General features: G+C 34.3%; 2 protein-coding genes across 2 annotated transcripts in view; both read right to left on the reverse strand.

Annotated features, from left to right (window-relative positions):
- Positions 1-18461, reverse strand: part of LOC123240770 (zinc finger protein 91-like) — a 730881-nt gene that overhangs the window by 410934 nt on the left and 301486 nt on the right. The gene's annotated exons all lie outside the window — the stretch shown is intronic.
- Positions 15143-16048, reverse strand: LOC123239902 (vomeronasal type-1 receptor 1-like). Its single transcript, XM_044667224.1, has one exon. It carries the CDS (start codon positions 16046-16048, stop codon positions 15143-15145), a length of 906 nt encoding a protein of 301 aa, XP_044523159.1.

Below are 18461 nucleotides of genomic sequence, written 5' to 3' on the forward strand. Positions count from 1 at the left end.
GAGACCCCTGGGAGGGTGTTACTTGGATATTTTAATGTAACAAATAAATAAAATTTAATTTTAAAATGGTAAAATCAATATAAAATATGAATGAAGTCAGTGAATGAAATCAGAATCTTCACCTACATGAATTCTTTTAAAATAAATATTAAATTATTTTCTCTATGTGATTTTTGAAATTTTCAGAATCTAATCATGATAAAAGTTGTATAATTTTTTTCTTTGTTAAGTTCATTGTTTAAATACTGACAAATGAACAATGAGACAGAGAAAGGGTCACTGATGCTTTTTATTGCTTAGAGAAAGGTATCCTCCATTAGCAAGTGGAAGGAAATGTGTATTTGTTACCATAGGGCTGGAGAGTTGATATAAAACATATGATAATGTAGGTGTGATAATATGTTATATATGCATATATAATTTAGTGTATAAGTTTTACAAGATTTATATGATATAAATATATATAATATTTCATGAGACAAGAAAAAAATGAATGTTTTTTTATAAAGCCTCTGGTTAAAAGAGATAAGGAAAGTACATGTGCTTATTAAAATAGTATTAGCTACTTGGGATCAAGTTGATAATAGGAAAAATTTATATAATACAATGTTCCAAAGAGTGTGATAAACACTTTACAGTGATCATTTTATTTACTCCTCACCTCAGCTCTATATAGTACTTGTTATTATCATCCCTGTTTTACAATTGAGGAAACTGAAGCAAACGGAGGACAATTGACATTCCCAGATATGAATAGCCTTTAGAAGAGGGGCAGGGCAAAAGAGATGAAAGTTGAACTTTTACAAAAATTTTCATAGAAGTTCTTTTTGTGTGAAATTAAGGGAATTAAGGGGAAATCCATCACTTGGGGAATGGCTAGATAAATTGTATATGATTGTGATAGAATACTATTGTGCTATAAAAAAATGATGAGCAGGGTGCTTTCAGAAATACCTGGTAACACTTATATCAGGGGTTGGCAATGTATGGCTCTTGAGCCATATCTGGCTCTTTGGAGGGCCAGATATGGCTCTTTCTGCAGGAGCCACAAAGTCCAATTTTTTTCAGGCGCTGTTACAGGAGCCGCACTGTGAGCACTGGACGGCTCTCATGAAATTACATTTTAAAAAATGTGGCGTTTATGGCTCTCACGGCCAAAAAGGTTGCCAACCCCTGACTTATATGAACACATGCACAGTGAAGAGAATAAGAACTAGGAGAATATTATATACAGTAATGGTAATATTGCAAGGATGATCAATCATAAAAGACTTAGCTACTCTGATCAAGGGACCCATTGAACTCACTTCAACTTGAAGTGAGTTCCAAAGAATTCCATGATCAAATATTCTATGCATCACCAAAGGGAGTGCTAATGAACAATACATGTAGAGTGAAACATGATTTTTTTCAATTTTTTGTTTTATTTGGTTTGTGTTTTCTTCTACAACATGAGTAATATGAAAATATATTTTGCAAGTCTCCAAATGTATACTAAAAATGAAATTGTTTGACTTCTACAAGATGGGGAAGGGTTCAGAGGGATGTGAGAGAATTTGGAAGGCAAGTTTTAAAATGAGTGTTAACTTTTATGAAATTGGTAGATATTTGACAAAATTATTTTTGAAACTATATAAAAATTAAAGTAGGGTTTATTACTTAATTGAAAATTAGAGCTTTAAACATTTTTCTCACTTCCCCATTTGAGGATACATTTTATTCTTAATCATTCAAGAAAAAAATATAAGAATGTAAAACTGTAAACTTAAACAAATGAGAAAGGAGAAGGTAATTTAAATAACCAATTTTCCCTAGTTGCCTGAATTAGAAAGTTGAAACAAGTAATGTCTACCAATTCAAAACAGTAATGAAATACAGTGATGTTAGGTGACTGTAACAGTAAGACTGGTTATAAAACATTTGAAAAAATTTGCTACCAAAAAGGAGGAGGGATATCATTGCAAAAATACTAAGAATATATGATTAACTCTGTACTTAGAGGCATAGGCTGCCCTGTCATTTATTTAAAACGAAAAAATTCATTTAATTCTGTTTGATTTAAGGTAAAAGTCATAAATAATTTTGGAAGAACCAATCATGCAACAAAGATTTCTTCTTTATTTAAAAGATTTCAGGGGTACCATGATCTACCAAATGGAAAACTTTCCTATTCCAAAATATAAGATTAAATAGAGGAGAATACGAGTCCAAAGGATCCTGCCATTATGTTTGTAAATTGTCTTCTCAACCTTTTCCTCCATTTTTCCATTTCCTTCCTATTTTTCCAACATCCTCTCAAATGCTTATCATTTTCCATTTTGGTTGTGAGAGTCAATCTGGAAGGTGGTGTCATAGAGTTGATTTGATTTGAATTTCACTAATTGAATGTGATTTTAAGTATTTTTATGTGATTAGTGATAGTTTTAATTTCTTCCTCGAAGAAGTGCCTTTTCATATCCTTTGAGCATTTTTGAATGGAAATTGAATTTATTCTTATAAATTTTATTTATTTCTCTATATACTTGAGAAATGAGAAATGTCAGAGATGATTGCTATAATTATTTCCCCCAATTTATTATTTCTTTTCTAATATTGGTTGAATTGGTTTTGTTTGTACAAAATCTTTTAAATTTATGTAATAAAAATTATGTTTCATTTTTCATAATGTTCTCTATGTCTTATTTGGTCATAAATTCTTCCCTTATAATATGCCTTACACATAACCTTTTCCATGTTTCACTAATTTGTTTATTATGTCACCCTTTATTTCTAGAGCAAATATCCATTTTAACTTTATCCTGTGTAATGGAGTATTATGCTATTCTCTGTGTTATTTATGTTGTTTTCCAGTTTTACTAGTATTTTTTATCAGATAGTGAACTCTTTCCCCAAAACTTTGGATCTTTGGGTTTATTGAAAATTAGGTAACTACTACTTTAAATTGATTTTCTAACCTTTCCATTGATCCACTCCTCTATTTGTTATATAGTAACATATTATTTTGTTGGTTACTGCTTTATAGTATAGTTTGAAACCTATAACAGCCAGACCTCCTCCCTTTGTATTTTTTCATTGATTCTCTTGTTATTCTTGGCCTTTTATTATTCCAAATGAATTTTGTTGTTATTTTTTTTAGTTCTATTAAATAATTTTTGGTACTTTATTTGGTAGGACACTGAAAAGTGCATTAATTGAGGTAGGATTGTCACTTTTATTATATTGGCTTAGCCTATCCATGAGCAATTAATATTTTCATGATTGTTTATATCTGACTTTATTTGTGTGGAATATTTTTTAGTTATATCATATATTTGTAGGGTTTGTTTTGATAGGTTAATCTCCAGTTATTTTATATTGTCTATAGTAATTTTGAATGGAATTTCCTTTTCTATCTCTTGTTGCTGAACTTTGTTGATGATAAATAGAAATACTAATGATTTATGTTTATTTTGTATCTGATGACTTTGAGGGCATTAATTCTTTCTATTCATTTTTGTGGATTCTCTAGTTATACTATCATATCATTTGCAAAGAATGATCATTTTTTCCCTCATTACCTGTTCTAATTCCTCCAATTTCTTTTTCCATTCTTATTTTATAACTAACATTTCTAGTACAATATTAAATAGTAGTGGTGATAGTGGTCATCTTTGCTTTATACCTGACCTTTTTGGGAAGGGTTTTAATCTATCCTCACATATAATTCTTGCTTGTGGTTTTAACAATTTATCACTTTAAGGAAAGTTCTATTCATTTTAATTTCTTCTAATGTTTTATAAGTAATGGATGTTATATTCTGTCAAATGCTTTTTCCATATCTATTGAAATCCTTCCTATTTTTCTTACCCCTTCAACCTCACCATGTACTATACAATACAGTGACAGTGGCCTCCTTGTTATTCCTCAAATTAAAGATTCCATCTCCTAATTCACTGCATTTTCACTGACTCTTCCCTTTACTTGACATCCTTTCTTTCCTCACTTCCATCTCCTTCATTTGCTAAATTATTGGGGTAGCAGATAAAATTTTGTCCTCTCAAATTATACTTTATTCTATATTGCTAGTTTCATTCTTCTATGATTATAGCCAATTTATTGTGTCTATATCATATTTCTACATAGTGGTTTTTATGGACTTTCCCCCAAGCCTGGGAATTATTTCCTTTCTTATTTGTGATGCTCAGAAGAGTGCCTGGCACATAGTAGACATATAATAAATATTTGATTACTTTTAAAATGCTGTATATATAATAAATTACATGGAGTATTTTAAAAATAATATCAGCATATGCATTATCCTTTGAACATGGGATGACAATGAATAAGGAAAATGGACTCTTAGCATGTCAGGAAAGATATGATTTCCACAGTGAACATACACTAGGTAGTCAATTATAATATTCAGAAAATTCCCTTTTATGTAATAAATTTTCTAAAAACTCTTTAAATTGTGTGTTGGAACAGAATAGATACTGTTTAGAAGCTTGGTTCAGCTACTTAAAAATTAATTATGTTTAAGAGAAAACAGATTTGTTATATGTGTGCCTAGAAAATGGAATTATTGTCAATTAAAAGAAATTATTTAAAAAATTAGGCTCATTGTAATGATAATGATGATGATGATGATGATAATTCCTAAAAATCTGAACTCTCCAAACACTGGATAACAAAATTAGAAAGTTGTCCTAATTTTGTAGTGGTTTCCCATATGTTGGGATTCTTCAAGTACTGGCTGTATGATTGATTATCAGTACTATTACAGTAGAGATTCTTTTTAGGCATGACTCTAAATGTATTGCTAGTAGGGTATCTTCCAGTTCTCAACTTCTATGCTTTTTTAATTCTGTGTACATAGATGAGGTTAGTGATGTGACTAACACAATTTTAAGTGTATTATGATATAAACTTTTGAAGTATATGAAGAAATGAGAAGTGAGAAATGTATTTTAAGCATCTTGGGCCTCATTAATATTAAACTAACTAAGAAGAAAATATAAATCTTTGATATCCCTACTCTCCTAAGCAATATGACTTTAAGAATAATCTCTAAGTATATTGAATAAAATCCTTGATGACTTTACTGAAGAGAGTACATAGCTTTTTGAAAGTAGTTTTTCAGATTAGGTAATATTGTATATATGACACAGTTCACTGAAAAAGTTTCCCGTTTTTAACTAGATAAAAAACTTTTGATTCCAAGGATGTCATATTACTCTAATCCATCATTTCTTAGTTGCTTTCCATATACCTTTCAAAATTATACAATATTAACAGAAAGTTATAAATTATTGATCTTTTTAAAGGGAATCTTATTGGTAATATTAAATAAGATATAAAACAGGTAATATTAAATAAGATATAAAAATAAGATATGATGTTTCTTATAGCTTTCATTGAGTAAATATAAAGAAGAAAGAATTCTAGGCTAAATGTAATAAAAATAAAGACAAACCACATTTATATAGAGCTTATCACATGGAAGGCAGTGCAATAAATAGTTTACCTTTATTATTACATTTGATCCTCACAAAATCCCTGAGAGGTAGTCATTATAATTGTCCCTTTTTATGGATAAAGTAACTCAGGCAAAGAGAAGTGAAATGTTTTTCCAAAGGTCACACAGTTAGTAAGTGTCTGAGGCCAGATTAGAACCCTGATCTTCTAGAGCCTATAAATGATAAGTTGTTCCAAATTTTCTTGTTTGAACTTGATACTGTTCTCATTTTAAATAGTTCTAGAATATTTCATCCTCCCCATCCCGATGACTGAAATAACAACTAAGCAAGGATATGATGAAAAATAAATGACTAGGGATATGACATTAATTTTTAAAAGCCTAGAACATGGTATTATATGTACTTCAAGGATAGGTTCAAAACTGTAAACTGGCAACTAAACATTATTGTGTTATTTGCCTGAACTGAAAGGGACCAAATATACAGTGTACATTTCACTGTCCTCTTCACTGGCTAGATTGCATCTGGTCTATGCTGTTATGTTCTGGCCATAACACGGAAAAACAAGACATAACTAGAAGGCAGTCAGAGGAGGCCAGTTATTGTGAGGCAAATGTAAATAATGACATAAGAATCTTGTTAATAAAAGTGTTCATATTTATTCTTGAAAAGGGGCAATTTTAAAGGAGAATAATAACTAGAATCAATCTTTAGGAAATTGATAATTGAAAAACCACTATGTAGAAATATGATATAGACACAATAAATTGGCACTGCATAGTTTTCTTTGACATTAATAGGTAGAACTAATAATACTGCCTTAATGAGCAGAACTAGGAGTGGTTAAATGGAAAGAGCAAAGTTTGGTGATTATGATTCTTGAATTCTACAACTGTACTATTATTTCCTATCATATTGAACAACAAAATCCAATTCTGAGCCTCAAGTTTTTATGTTTTCCCCTTACAAAATGAAGAAGTTGTATGAAGCCTAAAACAATTTCTCAATCTAGAATCTGCAAACTATTTTTTTCTTGTCAATAAATATCTGTCAGTAGAATAATTTTATTGTGCACTCCTTTGTATTTTCTTTTCTGCATTTCATTACAATATCACATGGAGGATACAGGTTTTTAGCACACTGCAGAGCTTCTGACATAAATAAGATTAGCATCGTACAGTCAATATGCTGAAGAAAAATTCTATTAATAGGGGTAAAATTTTTCTATAAACTATAGTTGTCCAAAGAAACAATGAAACGAGTTAGAGAATAGAGAGATGCCAATGACAGAAATTCTTCAAGTAAGCTATAAAAAGATTATGATTAACATCACATTTTGGAAAGAATGAATAGATAGATTTTATTTAGAGAAAGATTCAATGAATCCATATAGATCTCCTGACCTCTCCTAGAGATTTATCATTATATCCTATTATTTACATAAAGTAATTAGGGTTCAGGGGAGGGAGATTTCACTTTCAGTTCCATAGACCAGGGAAAGCTTCAAGCACAAGAGATGGGGCACGAATTTGGATACAAAGGCTAAATAAAATAGGAGTATGTCAATACTGGTGTAAATGACAAGCATTAAAGATGAAACTCACACATTGGACTGAATATTGAATAAACTTTATACTTGAATAAGATTGAAGAGATTACCTATAGAAGTCCTTCCATTTAAAGAAGAGGAAACTAAAGTTAGAGATGTAAAACAATTTCCTGAAGGTCATTCTCAAGATATGTTAGAAAGATCATGTTTAATTGATTCTCGGGGCACTAAATCCATTATTATTTTTTATTCCTATAAATGAACTGGGAACTCAGTAAGAAGTTAAATTAAGAACACTATACATTTACTGGCATAAAGAATGCCAGTTAGATGGAGAAATGAAATAGTATTCAGTAAAGGAAGGATCAGGTCCAAATTTTAGATATCTTTGAAAGATCTTAATTGAGGTTAAAGATAATGGAAATGAAGGATTAAGAATCTTTTGATCTTGAAGTTTCCTTTATGCTATCTATCCCATAATTCCAAAATATTATCCTCTAGGCCAGTGATGGTGAGTCTTTTAGAGATGGAATACTGGGTCCTGTCTCCTACACATAGACACACAAGGAAGGAGAAAGAGCTATCTTTGGGCTGCTGGGTAGAGGGGCAAATGATGTGAAAAAATGCTATCTGCCACAATGGAGAAGGGGGAAAAAGCAGCTCCACTGAGTCTCTCTGCCTTTCTTATAATGAACTGGTAGGGAGGAGGGCAGCTACATGCCCACAGAGAGGGCTCTGTGTGTTAGCTTTGGCATCTGTGCCACAGGTTTGCTATCACTGCTCTAGAGAATGGGGAGTCTTTAAATACTTTAAGCAAAAAGGTGATAAAGGAATAATTTTATAACAGATAAGGCAGAAGTGAAGAAAGGCATTTTTTTCTGAGAGATAAAGAACAGGAAGGAGAGAAACAGAAAATGAAGAGGCCTGAGAGAAGAGAGGGAATAGGTAGACCACAGAGAAAAACAGAGTACCTTTGAGAGGGATAAAGGTAACAGGCAGTTCAACTGTAAACATAGGAAATATGCAAAATACATCAGAGAGATAAAAATAAGAACAGAGATAGCCACCCTGTAGGAAGCATAACAGAGAAGAGGGTGGCAAAGTCCTCAGACTCTTTAGAACTACCAACAGAGAGAAGGATTGAAAGAATAGCAGCCTAAATTTCAGGGGAAAAAAGAGCTATGAGAGCAAAGAATCAATGATCAGAGTTAGCACATGATGAGAGTGGCAATGAAGAAAATATACCAGTCAGAAATACTGGGTAAGAATCAAAGGATGCTGGAGACAGAAAGAACAATTTAGGAGTCATTGCTTTAATTGCTAGGGTGATTATAAAGATTTGATCAGCATAGATATCAACATAGAGAAAGGTATAATAAGATGCAGAAAAACAATTATTACACTTGTTCCAGAGTGGTTTGTTGATTCTTTTCCTGTCCCTAAAAAGACAAGGGTTCAAATAAAATTTTGTCTATTTAAGTAGCTCCTGGTAGAGGTTCCCTCTTTATCATCCCTAAAATCTAGGAATGAAACCTAAAGGGCACTTACCACTAAGGTGTTCTCTGTTGATGTGATGAAGAACAGAGCTCAATAAGGAAAAAATCTGCCTCTTTATATGTCTGGATGTGTAATAGTTCTTAAAAGGACTGGATTTTCCAAGCCTATATGCTCCCAGAGCACTTTATTAACATGAACATGACAAATGACACTGCCTGCCATGGGAATCTAAGATGTAACCAAGGAAATAAACTTTTTAACCTGATGTGTATACCCTTCAGGCATTTCTAATGCTAAGGGAATTTCCCTATCTGAAATTACTAGTGATTGATGACAATGATCAAGTAATTTGCTGTGAACAAAGGGGACAGAAACTTTCCTGGGCTCACAGAGAAGATGCTAAAGTGATTAATATATCACAAGAAGAGGGAAAATGTCATTTTCTTCCTTGTATTTTGCTTGATTAGTAAACAAGACCATATTTCTAGAAGACACATTGTCATGCCCTAGAAAGAAAACTAAAATTGTGAGTCTGGAATAAAGGCTTATGTCTACTGCTTTATTATGTGATAAGGAATAATTTAGTTGGCATTAATAATATCAGAGTTTTCCCCTTATTAAGTGGGAATAATTAACCATTTCTGAAAAAATTGATATCTTTAAGAGTTAAAAACAATTTCATCCTTTACTCCATTCCTTTCTATTAATGCTAATTAAATTTTACTATGAGGTTTTGCATAACGATATTATCTACCAAGATCAGCTTGTTAGGACCTAAAAAGAATCTTTTCAACTTACAAATTAATGAGTCTAGGGTGGGATTGAAATTCTCAAAAGCATGGATTGACCTTATGGACTCATTTTTTACTGGTTCATTGTTGTTATTTAGCATATCAACCATAAGAATGGAGTGATGGATCATCAACAAAGTAACTAGAAGCATTCTAGCTGGCCAAAAACCTGTAGCAATTAAAGGTCCTGTAAAAGAGGAGACACTTGAAATTAGCTTTCTATATCTTCTACTTCCCATTCCCAAACCTCCTTTGCAGACAGGTTGTGAACTCCTTGAAACTATAATCACTCTGTTTTCTCCCATGCCATATCTTCTACATTAACCATTTTTCCCTCTTTTCCTCCATCTTGATCCCTTGGTCAGCCAGTTTAATTCAACACCAACATCTTTTGAGTACATAGTCCTTGTATTACATCATTTATTATGCTCTGCTCAACCTGATCTACAGATGACTCAACTCCTAAACATTTAGTGCTGAACATATGAAGAGAAAATTATTCAACTGTTTGCATGAGTCCTCTACAAATTTTTGCTATGCAACCACAATTGGGTATTCAAAGCCACTATGCCATTCTGCTATAATTCCTGTATAAGCTAATTAAATACTCCACAGTGACTTTTCCATATTTTTTTATTCCAGCAAAGACTGCACATAGCCCCTCAACTGCAACTCAATTTTATGAGAATATTGATTCATATTTTCCAAAATAATTGAAGCTACTCACCTTTTCTATCCTTTTTCATGCATTACAGATAGATTTTCTATCACCATCTCTTTCTTTACCTCTTTCACAAAAACTGGTGGCCTTACTCCTTGCCAAGCCTCACTTTTCTATTTGAACAATGATTTCCTTCTCTCCCATCACTTCCAAAAGATTTTCCCTACTATTAACCCTACTTGATCTTTTATCATTAGACCCATTCTATCTATTGGTTCATGCTATACTGACAACAAATATGCCCATGTCTCTATCATCATCAAAAAGTCCACACTTGATGTTTCTGTTCTTGTATCTATACTACCAACTTATATTTCTTCTAACCTCTGTGATAAAAGTCATTGAAAAGTCTTTCTAAAATTAGCATCACAATTTTCTATTTTGTCTTTCACTTCTTATCACTTTACAATATGCTTTCTGATCTCATCCCACCAAAACTATGTAGAAAACAAAATATGTAGAATAAAAATAACTTAATTAGGAGAGAGAAAGCAATCGAGTGAAGAGATTTTAGTGAGGGCTTTCTGAAGAAGGTGGGGTTTTAGTTCATATAGTAAGGAAGCTAAAGAGATCAATAAATAAGAGTGAAGTAGTGAAATAATTCCTAATGTGGGGGATAGCCTGAGAAAATGCAGAGCTGAGAGATGGAGTGTCTTGTTCCTGGAACAGTTAGGAGGAGAATGTCCATAGATCAGACCCCAGAGGCCAAGTGACAACTCCTGCCTCCTAATCTTGCCTCCCAGACCCCCTTACCTTAGAAAGGGGAGGGAGGAAGCATCCCCACTGGGCTGTTGGGCAAAGGGACAAGTGATGAGAAATTCACGCAGAGAGGGGGAGGAGTGTGGCCCCCCAGTGTTCACTCCCTTCCAGCTATGTGCCATGCTGTGAACTATGCTCGCCTCAAACCTAGCTCCTCTCCAACCCCACCATAGGAATCATCTTCACCACAGACTGAACAGGCTGCCATCTGCACCACATCCTCACTCAGTATATGAGCCCCTCTGACCCAGCACCTTACTCCAGACAGGGGAGGGAGGAAGCACTTGGAAGAAGGGCAGATGAAGTAAGGAATATCTTCGGGTGCATCGAGAGGTGGAGGGGAACAGCTCTACCCCCAGTCCCTCTGGCTTTCTCATAATGAACTCTATTGGGACTGCAGGTGTGCCCACAGAGAGGACTCTGGATGCCCTTTTGGGGACATGTGCCATAGGTTCACCATTACTGCTTTAGAGCTATAAAGAGAGAGCAGAATTGACATAATAGCAGCCTAAATTACAGAAAGAAGAAGAGCCATAAGAGTAGAAAGTCAATGATCACAAGTGTCATATATGATGAAAGTAATACTGGGAGAGTACCCCAGTCCCAGATACTGAATGAGATACTACGGATGCTGAAGACAGAAGGAAGAGTTTGATGTCATTGAATTAATTGGTATGAGAAAAAATGAATCTCTGATTAGCAGGGATTTCAACATAGGGAAAGCTATTCTAGGTTGCAGAAGAAAAATTCTCACACCTCTTCTGGAGTGGTTTGAAGTTGCTTTTCTTGTCCCCAGAAAGATAAGGGTTCAAATAAATGTCTGTCTACCTAAGGAGCTCCTGAGAGAGATTCTAAGTTTCTAAGCCTTTTAATCTAAGAATTAGACATAAAAGACATTTACCAGGATGTTCACTGTTCTTGTGATGAAGTATAGAACTTCATTTAGGAAGATATTTGCCTAGGTAAATATCTGGATACCTCTTAGTGTGTGAGCATGTGTGCTGTTTAAAAATATTCTAAGCTCTTGGAAACTACATCTCCTAGGACTCCCTGCTACAACTTCCCCCAACACCTTCCACTTCCTTTGTGGGAGGTGTCGGAGAAAGTATAAAAGAGAGAGTTTTTAAGCCTTTTGGAGCTCTTGACCCTGGAAACTCTCTCTACCCTGGAGACACTCTGGACCCTGGAGGTACTCCCTCAACCAGGAGACTCTTGACCTGGGAGGAGTGCCTACCAGAGGAGACCCTTTTCCCCTACCTGATTTTCCCTTTCCTAATCTAAATAAAACCTAGCTATTCTAACAATAAGTGCTACCTGATCTTTATTAAGCACGGAAGAGCTTGGGTCAATTTCCCCTCCTGGGCTTGGGGGCTACCCCAGCTTTCCCTTTTTTCCCTTCTTTCCCCTTCCTTCTCCTAGCCTACCTTCCTCTTATCATCCACCTCACCCATGTGTGGCAGATTCTACTGATAAGTACAGAGTATGATTTATCCAAAGTGGTAAACTTTTCCCCCTTTAGATAGGTACATTTTTATTGAAGTTTTATTGAAGTTTATTTTTTCAATTATATGTAGAGTTTTTAATGATAGTTTTTTGACATTTTTTATTGTTAATTTTTTAATTTAAATATTGTTCCATGCTTATATGATTCATATTCTTTCCCTCTCCCCTTTCCCCTCCCCTCCCAGAGCTGACAAGCAATTTGACTGGGTTATACATGTATTATCACTCAGTACCTATTTCCATATTATTCATTTTTGTAAAAATCATTGAAAATCCAAAACCCCACATCCAATACCCATATAAACAAATTAAAAATCAAATGTTATCCTTCTCCATTTTTACTCCCAATGTTTGGGCTGTGGTCTATACCTGATTTCTGTTACAGTTTTTCCAAAATTTTGACTCACAAAGTGAATCTTTAGCAAGTAATTGAGGTTGAACCATTTAACAAGCACTATGCTATGGTGCTGATTTTCTTATGTATGACTTGGAAGCAATTTGTTCCCCTGAATATTTGCTCTACTTTTGAAGTAGTATCATTCTAATGAATACTGCTTTGTAGTAGAATTAAAGTTTAGGTCATATTAGGTTCATTTTTGTCACTTATTTTGCTTACTCCTTGTGGGGAGCCAAAGGGTTAAATCCTCCCAGATGTTCCCTCCTCTCCTCTTGATTCTTGAAGGAGTCAGGAAAAGGGCACAGCCTTGAGAAAAAACAATCTCGAGAAAGAGGTACTGGGACAGGGGAAAATTCCTTCCCTGGCTCCAGCTGTCAGGTTCTAGTCAAAATTATTTTTGTTGACTGTCTGATTCCCATGATGGGCTAACTCAATTCTTGCAGGCAAATGGGGTATACACATTTCTTCTGACTCAACCAGAGGGAGAATCCTGATGGAGGAGAAACATGAGGTAATAAATTAGGACTGCTAAAGCCTGCTGGTATAAGTATCTCTTTTTAATCCTTCACTTTTTTCCACCACTGTTCCAAACATTGGAACCGCAATCATGACTCTCGTGCCCCAATAACTCCTATTAAATTTTTTGTTGGTTTGTCTTAACACATAAATTTCACTATATTTAAAAAATTTTAAAATAATACTGTGATATATTGATTGACATGGAACTGAATATTTTACATTTTCCAATAATTTTATTGATAAATTTTATTTTATACTACAATGGTTTCCTCCAAAACAAGCCTGAAGCCTCAAGTAAGGGCAAAGGCCAAATAAAAAGCATGTGAAGACCTTCCCTGTCAGAATGGGTAGATGTGAAAAATCTTTTCCAGTTGTCATGAAAGCAGTTAAAGCAGATGTAATGTAAGTTTTAGAGCTTGGTCAGACATTGAAGACATCAAGGTCATCTACTCAATCCTCAATCTTCACCAGTCTTTTTCCTAACATTGGACTTCCATGACTGGAACATAGAATTTGGATGATGAATTTGTGTGACTCTGCCCTCCTGAAATCCAATTCATCCTTTAGTATAGACATCACTCATTATCAATTATGTTGCAATGCCACATTGTGATGTCATGGGTCCTCCAAGAAAATGAAAGAAAGAAAAAATCTACAATTAATATATTGCAGAAAGTTATATTTATCAATTTCCTTTCTAGTATTTAGCAGATATTTTATATCATATATATACATACATACATATATATATATATATACATATATATATATATTCCTCAAGAGATCTTAATTGATAGTTTTGTGTTTCTCTATTCAATTCTTCTCAAATAATAACAGTCAAAATATTAATCTCTATACTTTCTTAAAATTTTTAAACTATTTTTAATAATTCTATTTTAGTTTTAAAAATAATTTTGCAATGCAGTTACAAACAACTATTTTTTACATACCTGTATAAATGGAGATATTGATCCTTATTGATAGTACAGTTTTACACATGGTATAGTGTTCCTAAATGATAGAGATGACATTTGATTACAAGCATTTCTGTCTCTGAGTTTAGCATTTTATGAATTATAGTATGATGGTGAACCTTTTAGATACAGAGAGTGAGACCCCACCCCGACTCCACCCCCTATATCAAGTGCTGTGCTGGTTCCCCCACCAAAGACTGAGTTCCATACCTCATATCCTATTACCCCAGACAGGGGATGGAGGAAGCACCCTCATTGGCCTGATAGAAAGAGGGGAAGGTGATGAGAGGTGCATACAGAGCAGGGGAGGGGAGTGACCTGAGCACTCCTCTCCCCTCCAGCTCTGCTTCTTGTCAGTTGTCCACTTACCCCCAATATACTCCTGGTCAGAGGGTTGGGTAATGCAAAAAACTGTCATCAGGTGAAATGGAGCAATTCTGCCTGAGTCCCTCTGCCTTTCTAGTAAGGAACACTGGGGGTGGATTGGGGAGGGAGGGCAGCCTGCATGCCCACAGAGAGAACTCTGTGTGTCATCTTTGGCACCTGTGCCATAGGTTTGCCATCACTGCTATAGTGTATTTGTTCTCAAAATATTTGATGGGTTTTACAGTAAAGAAAGCCTCATGTGACAGAGAGAAGATGAGAAAGTTCAGGGCATGATTTGGTATAAAGGACTTTTCAGTGGTTTGGGAACCATATGATATGAGTCCAAGGACTGATTCTGTCACTCGCTATCAATGTGACTTAGAACAGTATATTCAATATCTAGATTAGAATGTCCAGTTATAAACAATGATAGCCTTGGAATCCCTGATTATTAGAGTAATTTCCATCCTTAATTTCAATAATCATTTGACCTAAATGTAAGATATCTGCTTCCCACTAGCTTATGAAAAGGATGTATTTGACAGAGTGTAATAATGGATTATTTGAATGGAGTATGATTGGGAACAAGCACATATCGAGAACTTTTCTTTCACCTTAGATGCTGATGGTATCTGTGGAGTTGGGAATCATAGGACATCAGGAGAAAAGGACAAATAGTTGGAAAACATGCAGCCATGAACTGTGCAGTGGGAAGGAGAAAAGAGTCATATTTGCCAAATTGAAAAGCAGAAAATGTCAAGATGGAATCAATGGAATAGAAGGAGACATATGTGCACACTAGTAAAAGAATTCCATGGGTGGCTTTTATCTCAGGAAAAGTTCTGGGAGAAATGTGGAGATGGTGAATATGTTGGACTTGCTGATGGTGGCTACGCAGAAGAAAAACCAGGTAGGCACTGGCCCAGATCATGAATGCTATGCAAATGACATCAGGAAGAGAGAAGACCAATATATGAAATGAGGCATTAAATGAGTTAGGACTTGCAATTGAACAATATCCCAGATTCCACCATCTTGTGTTGTTACTCATAAATCTTGAGTTATGCATGATCCCAAGCATGGTGAAATATATCAACAGGTGGAAGCACCAGCAGAAGAGACAAGAATAGACAATATACTTTTTGGCTTGGACTTTAAGCTTAGACCATTTGTAGTTACTGGGACTGATAATGATGACCTGAAAACCACTAAGGAGGCAGGTGGTACTAAGGGAAATACTTCGGGACAGATTATGAAGGTACTGAATAAGTTTACACTCAACAGGTTCCAGGAAATTTTTCAAGCCCAAATAGAACATTGTCTGAGGGATTCCCTTGGACAGAAGCACTTTCAAATTGGCTAAGGCCAAGTTGATAAAAATAGAGTCTATGGATCTTCTACTGTGACTACTGAGGAAAATGAAGATGTAAAGTAACAGTATGAAAGAATTCCCTAGAGACCCAATTCCAATCTGAGCAAAAAAGACAATGGTACACAAGAAGTCACTAAGCTTCATTTTCTCAATATCTTGAGGAGAACAATGATGGTCAGGTCCAGATGACCCTAAAGAAAAATATAAGTTTTATTAACATCCTAAAGGATTTTATTTTAGAGATTAGGCTGTGTTTTGTGAACATGAGTTTCTTCTTATGAATTCAATGCATCAGATCCCTACATTTCAACCAGTTAAGTAATTCGTGCAAGTTTTCAAGTATATGTGTAAAATAAGGTCTTAGTGTTATAAAAAAATGATAAATATGAAGAACCAAATAGTCAATCAACAAGCATTTCTTACATGCCAATTATATGCTTGGTAATATACAAAGTGGTTGTGAAAGAGAATTCAAGCTCTCTTTGTTCATTTTTAATGTAATCAATCAGCGACCTTTAATTTCATCAGTCAAGAATTTGAAGTGCCCCTACTTAGCACTTGATAAGTCACTAGGTAAGAGAGTTCACCAGCCACTTTCTAGAAAGGCCACAAGTACTGTCTCCTCTTGGGCAGTGCTAGGCAAATTGGGAGGCTGTGACTGATTCCCATGAAGTGGGAGAGAGACAGGAACTGAAGTGGGAAAAGTACTATAAAAGGTGAGACAGAGAAGATTGATTCATTTTTCCTTCCTTGGCTCTTTGGTGAGGACTCTCCCTCTTGGTGGACTCTTTGGTGGGACACTCTCTTCAGCATGAACTCTGGTGATATTCTTGGCAGTCTTAGCCTCCTGTGCACTGAAGGTTCTTGGCAGACTTTTCAGTATCTCCTGTTTCTTCAGATTTTGGCTTGCTAATTAAGACTTTGGATTCTGGTGAGACTCGCTTTTGGATCCACATTCCCAGTCTGGAGGCATTAGGATCAGGATTAGGGTATTTGTAGCTAGGCAATTTTACTGTTTCCCACTTTAATATCTCTACATTGTTGTAAATAAAAGCTGCTTACAGTCATTTTGACTGAAGATGTTAATTGTTTTTATTAATGGTGACCATAATTCAATTATTTTAATTCCTATATTTAGTCAAACCAATTCTAAATCTTACATTTATTGGCAAATTACAAATATTGGCAAAACCAATTTTCACCCTTACATGGTGTAGATGAAACCATTCAAATGAAAGAGTTTCTACCCACAATGAGTTTCAGTTGTATTAAAAAGAAAATGAAATATCAAAAGTGAGGTAAATGACAATCATAGTAGTACACATGTTATAGATATATTTTCAGACAGAGAAATTGCCATAAGGTATGTAAAAATTTATGAATTTAATCAAGATCACCTAATAAATTCCCTTTTAAAATAAATATTGTGGCATTTTCTCTAAATTATTACTTCAAAATTTCAATCTCTCTTAACTATACTGAGATTGCGATGTGAAATTTTCCTTTGATGCATATGTTGTCACACCACTGCCAAGTGAACAACAATGAAAAAGAAAAAATGGTCCTGAAGTTTTTAAATTAAAATAATATATTCTCCACTTGCAAGCAGAAGGAAATCCGAATCTGTAACACATAAATTTTATATGTGTCTTCACACAAATATATATGACTAATCTTTTATGAAGTGAGAAAAATAATGTTTGTTACAAAGCTTCTAGTTACAAGATATAAAGAAGTAAGTTTTTGTTATAATAAGACTGCTTTCATGAGAGATATAATTATAACTAAGATTTATAAAACACTTATATGTTCATAATTATTATCCCTGCAATGTAGATGTCATTTTTATCCTCATTTAATCTTTGAAGAAACTGAGGCAGTGGACAAGTGAAATACCCAGGGTCACACAGCTAATATGTGTCTGAGGTCAGATTTGAATTTAGAGCTTCCTGATTCTGGGACCAGGGCTCTATCCACTGCTCTTACCTATCACTGTTGAGATAAAAATAAAAATATTAGTATTTTCATCTATCAGTTGAGTCAGACACTGTGACTACATGGTTGTTTTCATTTTCTTAGCAAAGGTACTAGAGTGTTTTGCCATTTTCTTCCCTACTGTGTCTCCATTTTACAGGTGAGGAACTGAGGCAAACAGAAGTTGAGTGTCTTACTCTGTTTCACACTTAGTGTCTGAGACCCAGATTTAAATCCAGATCTCTGTGACTCTTGGTCATCCACAATATATTACAGGAGATGAACTATCTTATACCTGTAATATTTTTTCACAGAAATTTTAGTGTGTTTTGGGGTTATCCATCTTAAATGATAAATTAATGTGAATTTGAGTTGTTAATTTTAACTCAAATAATTTCCTCCTTTTCCTCAAAATTTAACCTTATCTTGGGCCATCTCATCTAATTCTAAGATTCAAGAGTAATATTTTTCCATGTTATTATTTTTCTTTCCCCAAAACACATAAAGTTCATATGTCTACAATGAGAGACATCCACAGAACTTCATAAATAGAACCTCTGAGCAAGACAAAGCAATATGATTC

The sequence above is a fragment of the Gracilinanus agilis genome, chromosome 3 (genome assembly GCF_016433145.1).
Source record: "Gracilinanus agilis isolate LMUSP501 chromosome 3, AgileGrace, whole genome shotgun sequence".
Classification (NCBI taxonomy): Eukaryota; Metazoa; Chordata; class Mammalia; order Didelphimorphia; family Didelphidae; genus Gracilinanus; species Gracilinanus agilis.

Coding starts and splice junctions, on each gene's coding strand:
- LOC123239902 (XM_044667224.1), bottom strand. CDS start 16,048: ATGAAGCTTAGTGACTTCTTGTGTACCATTGTCTTTTTTGCTCAGATT.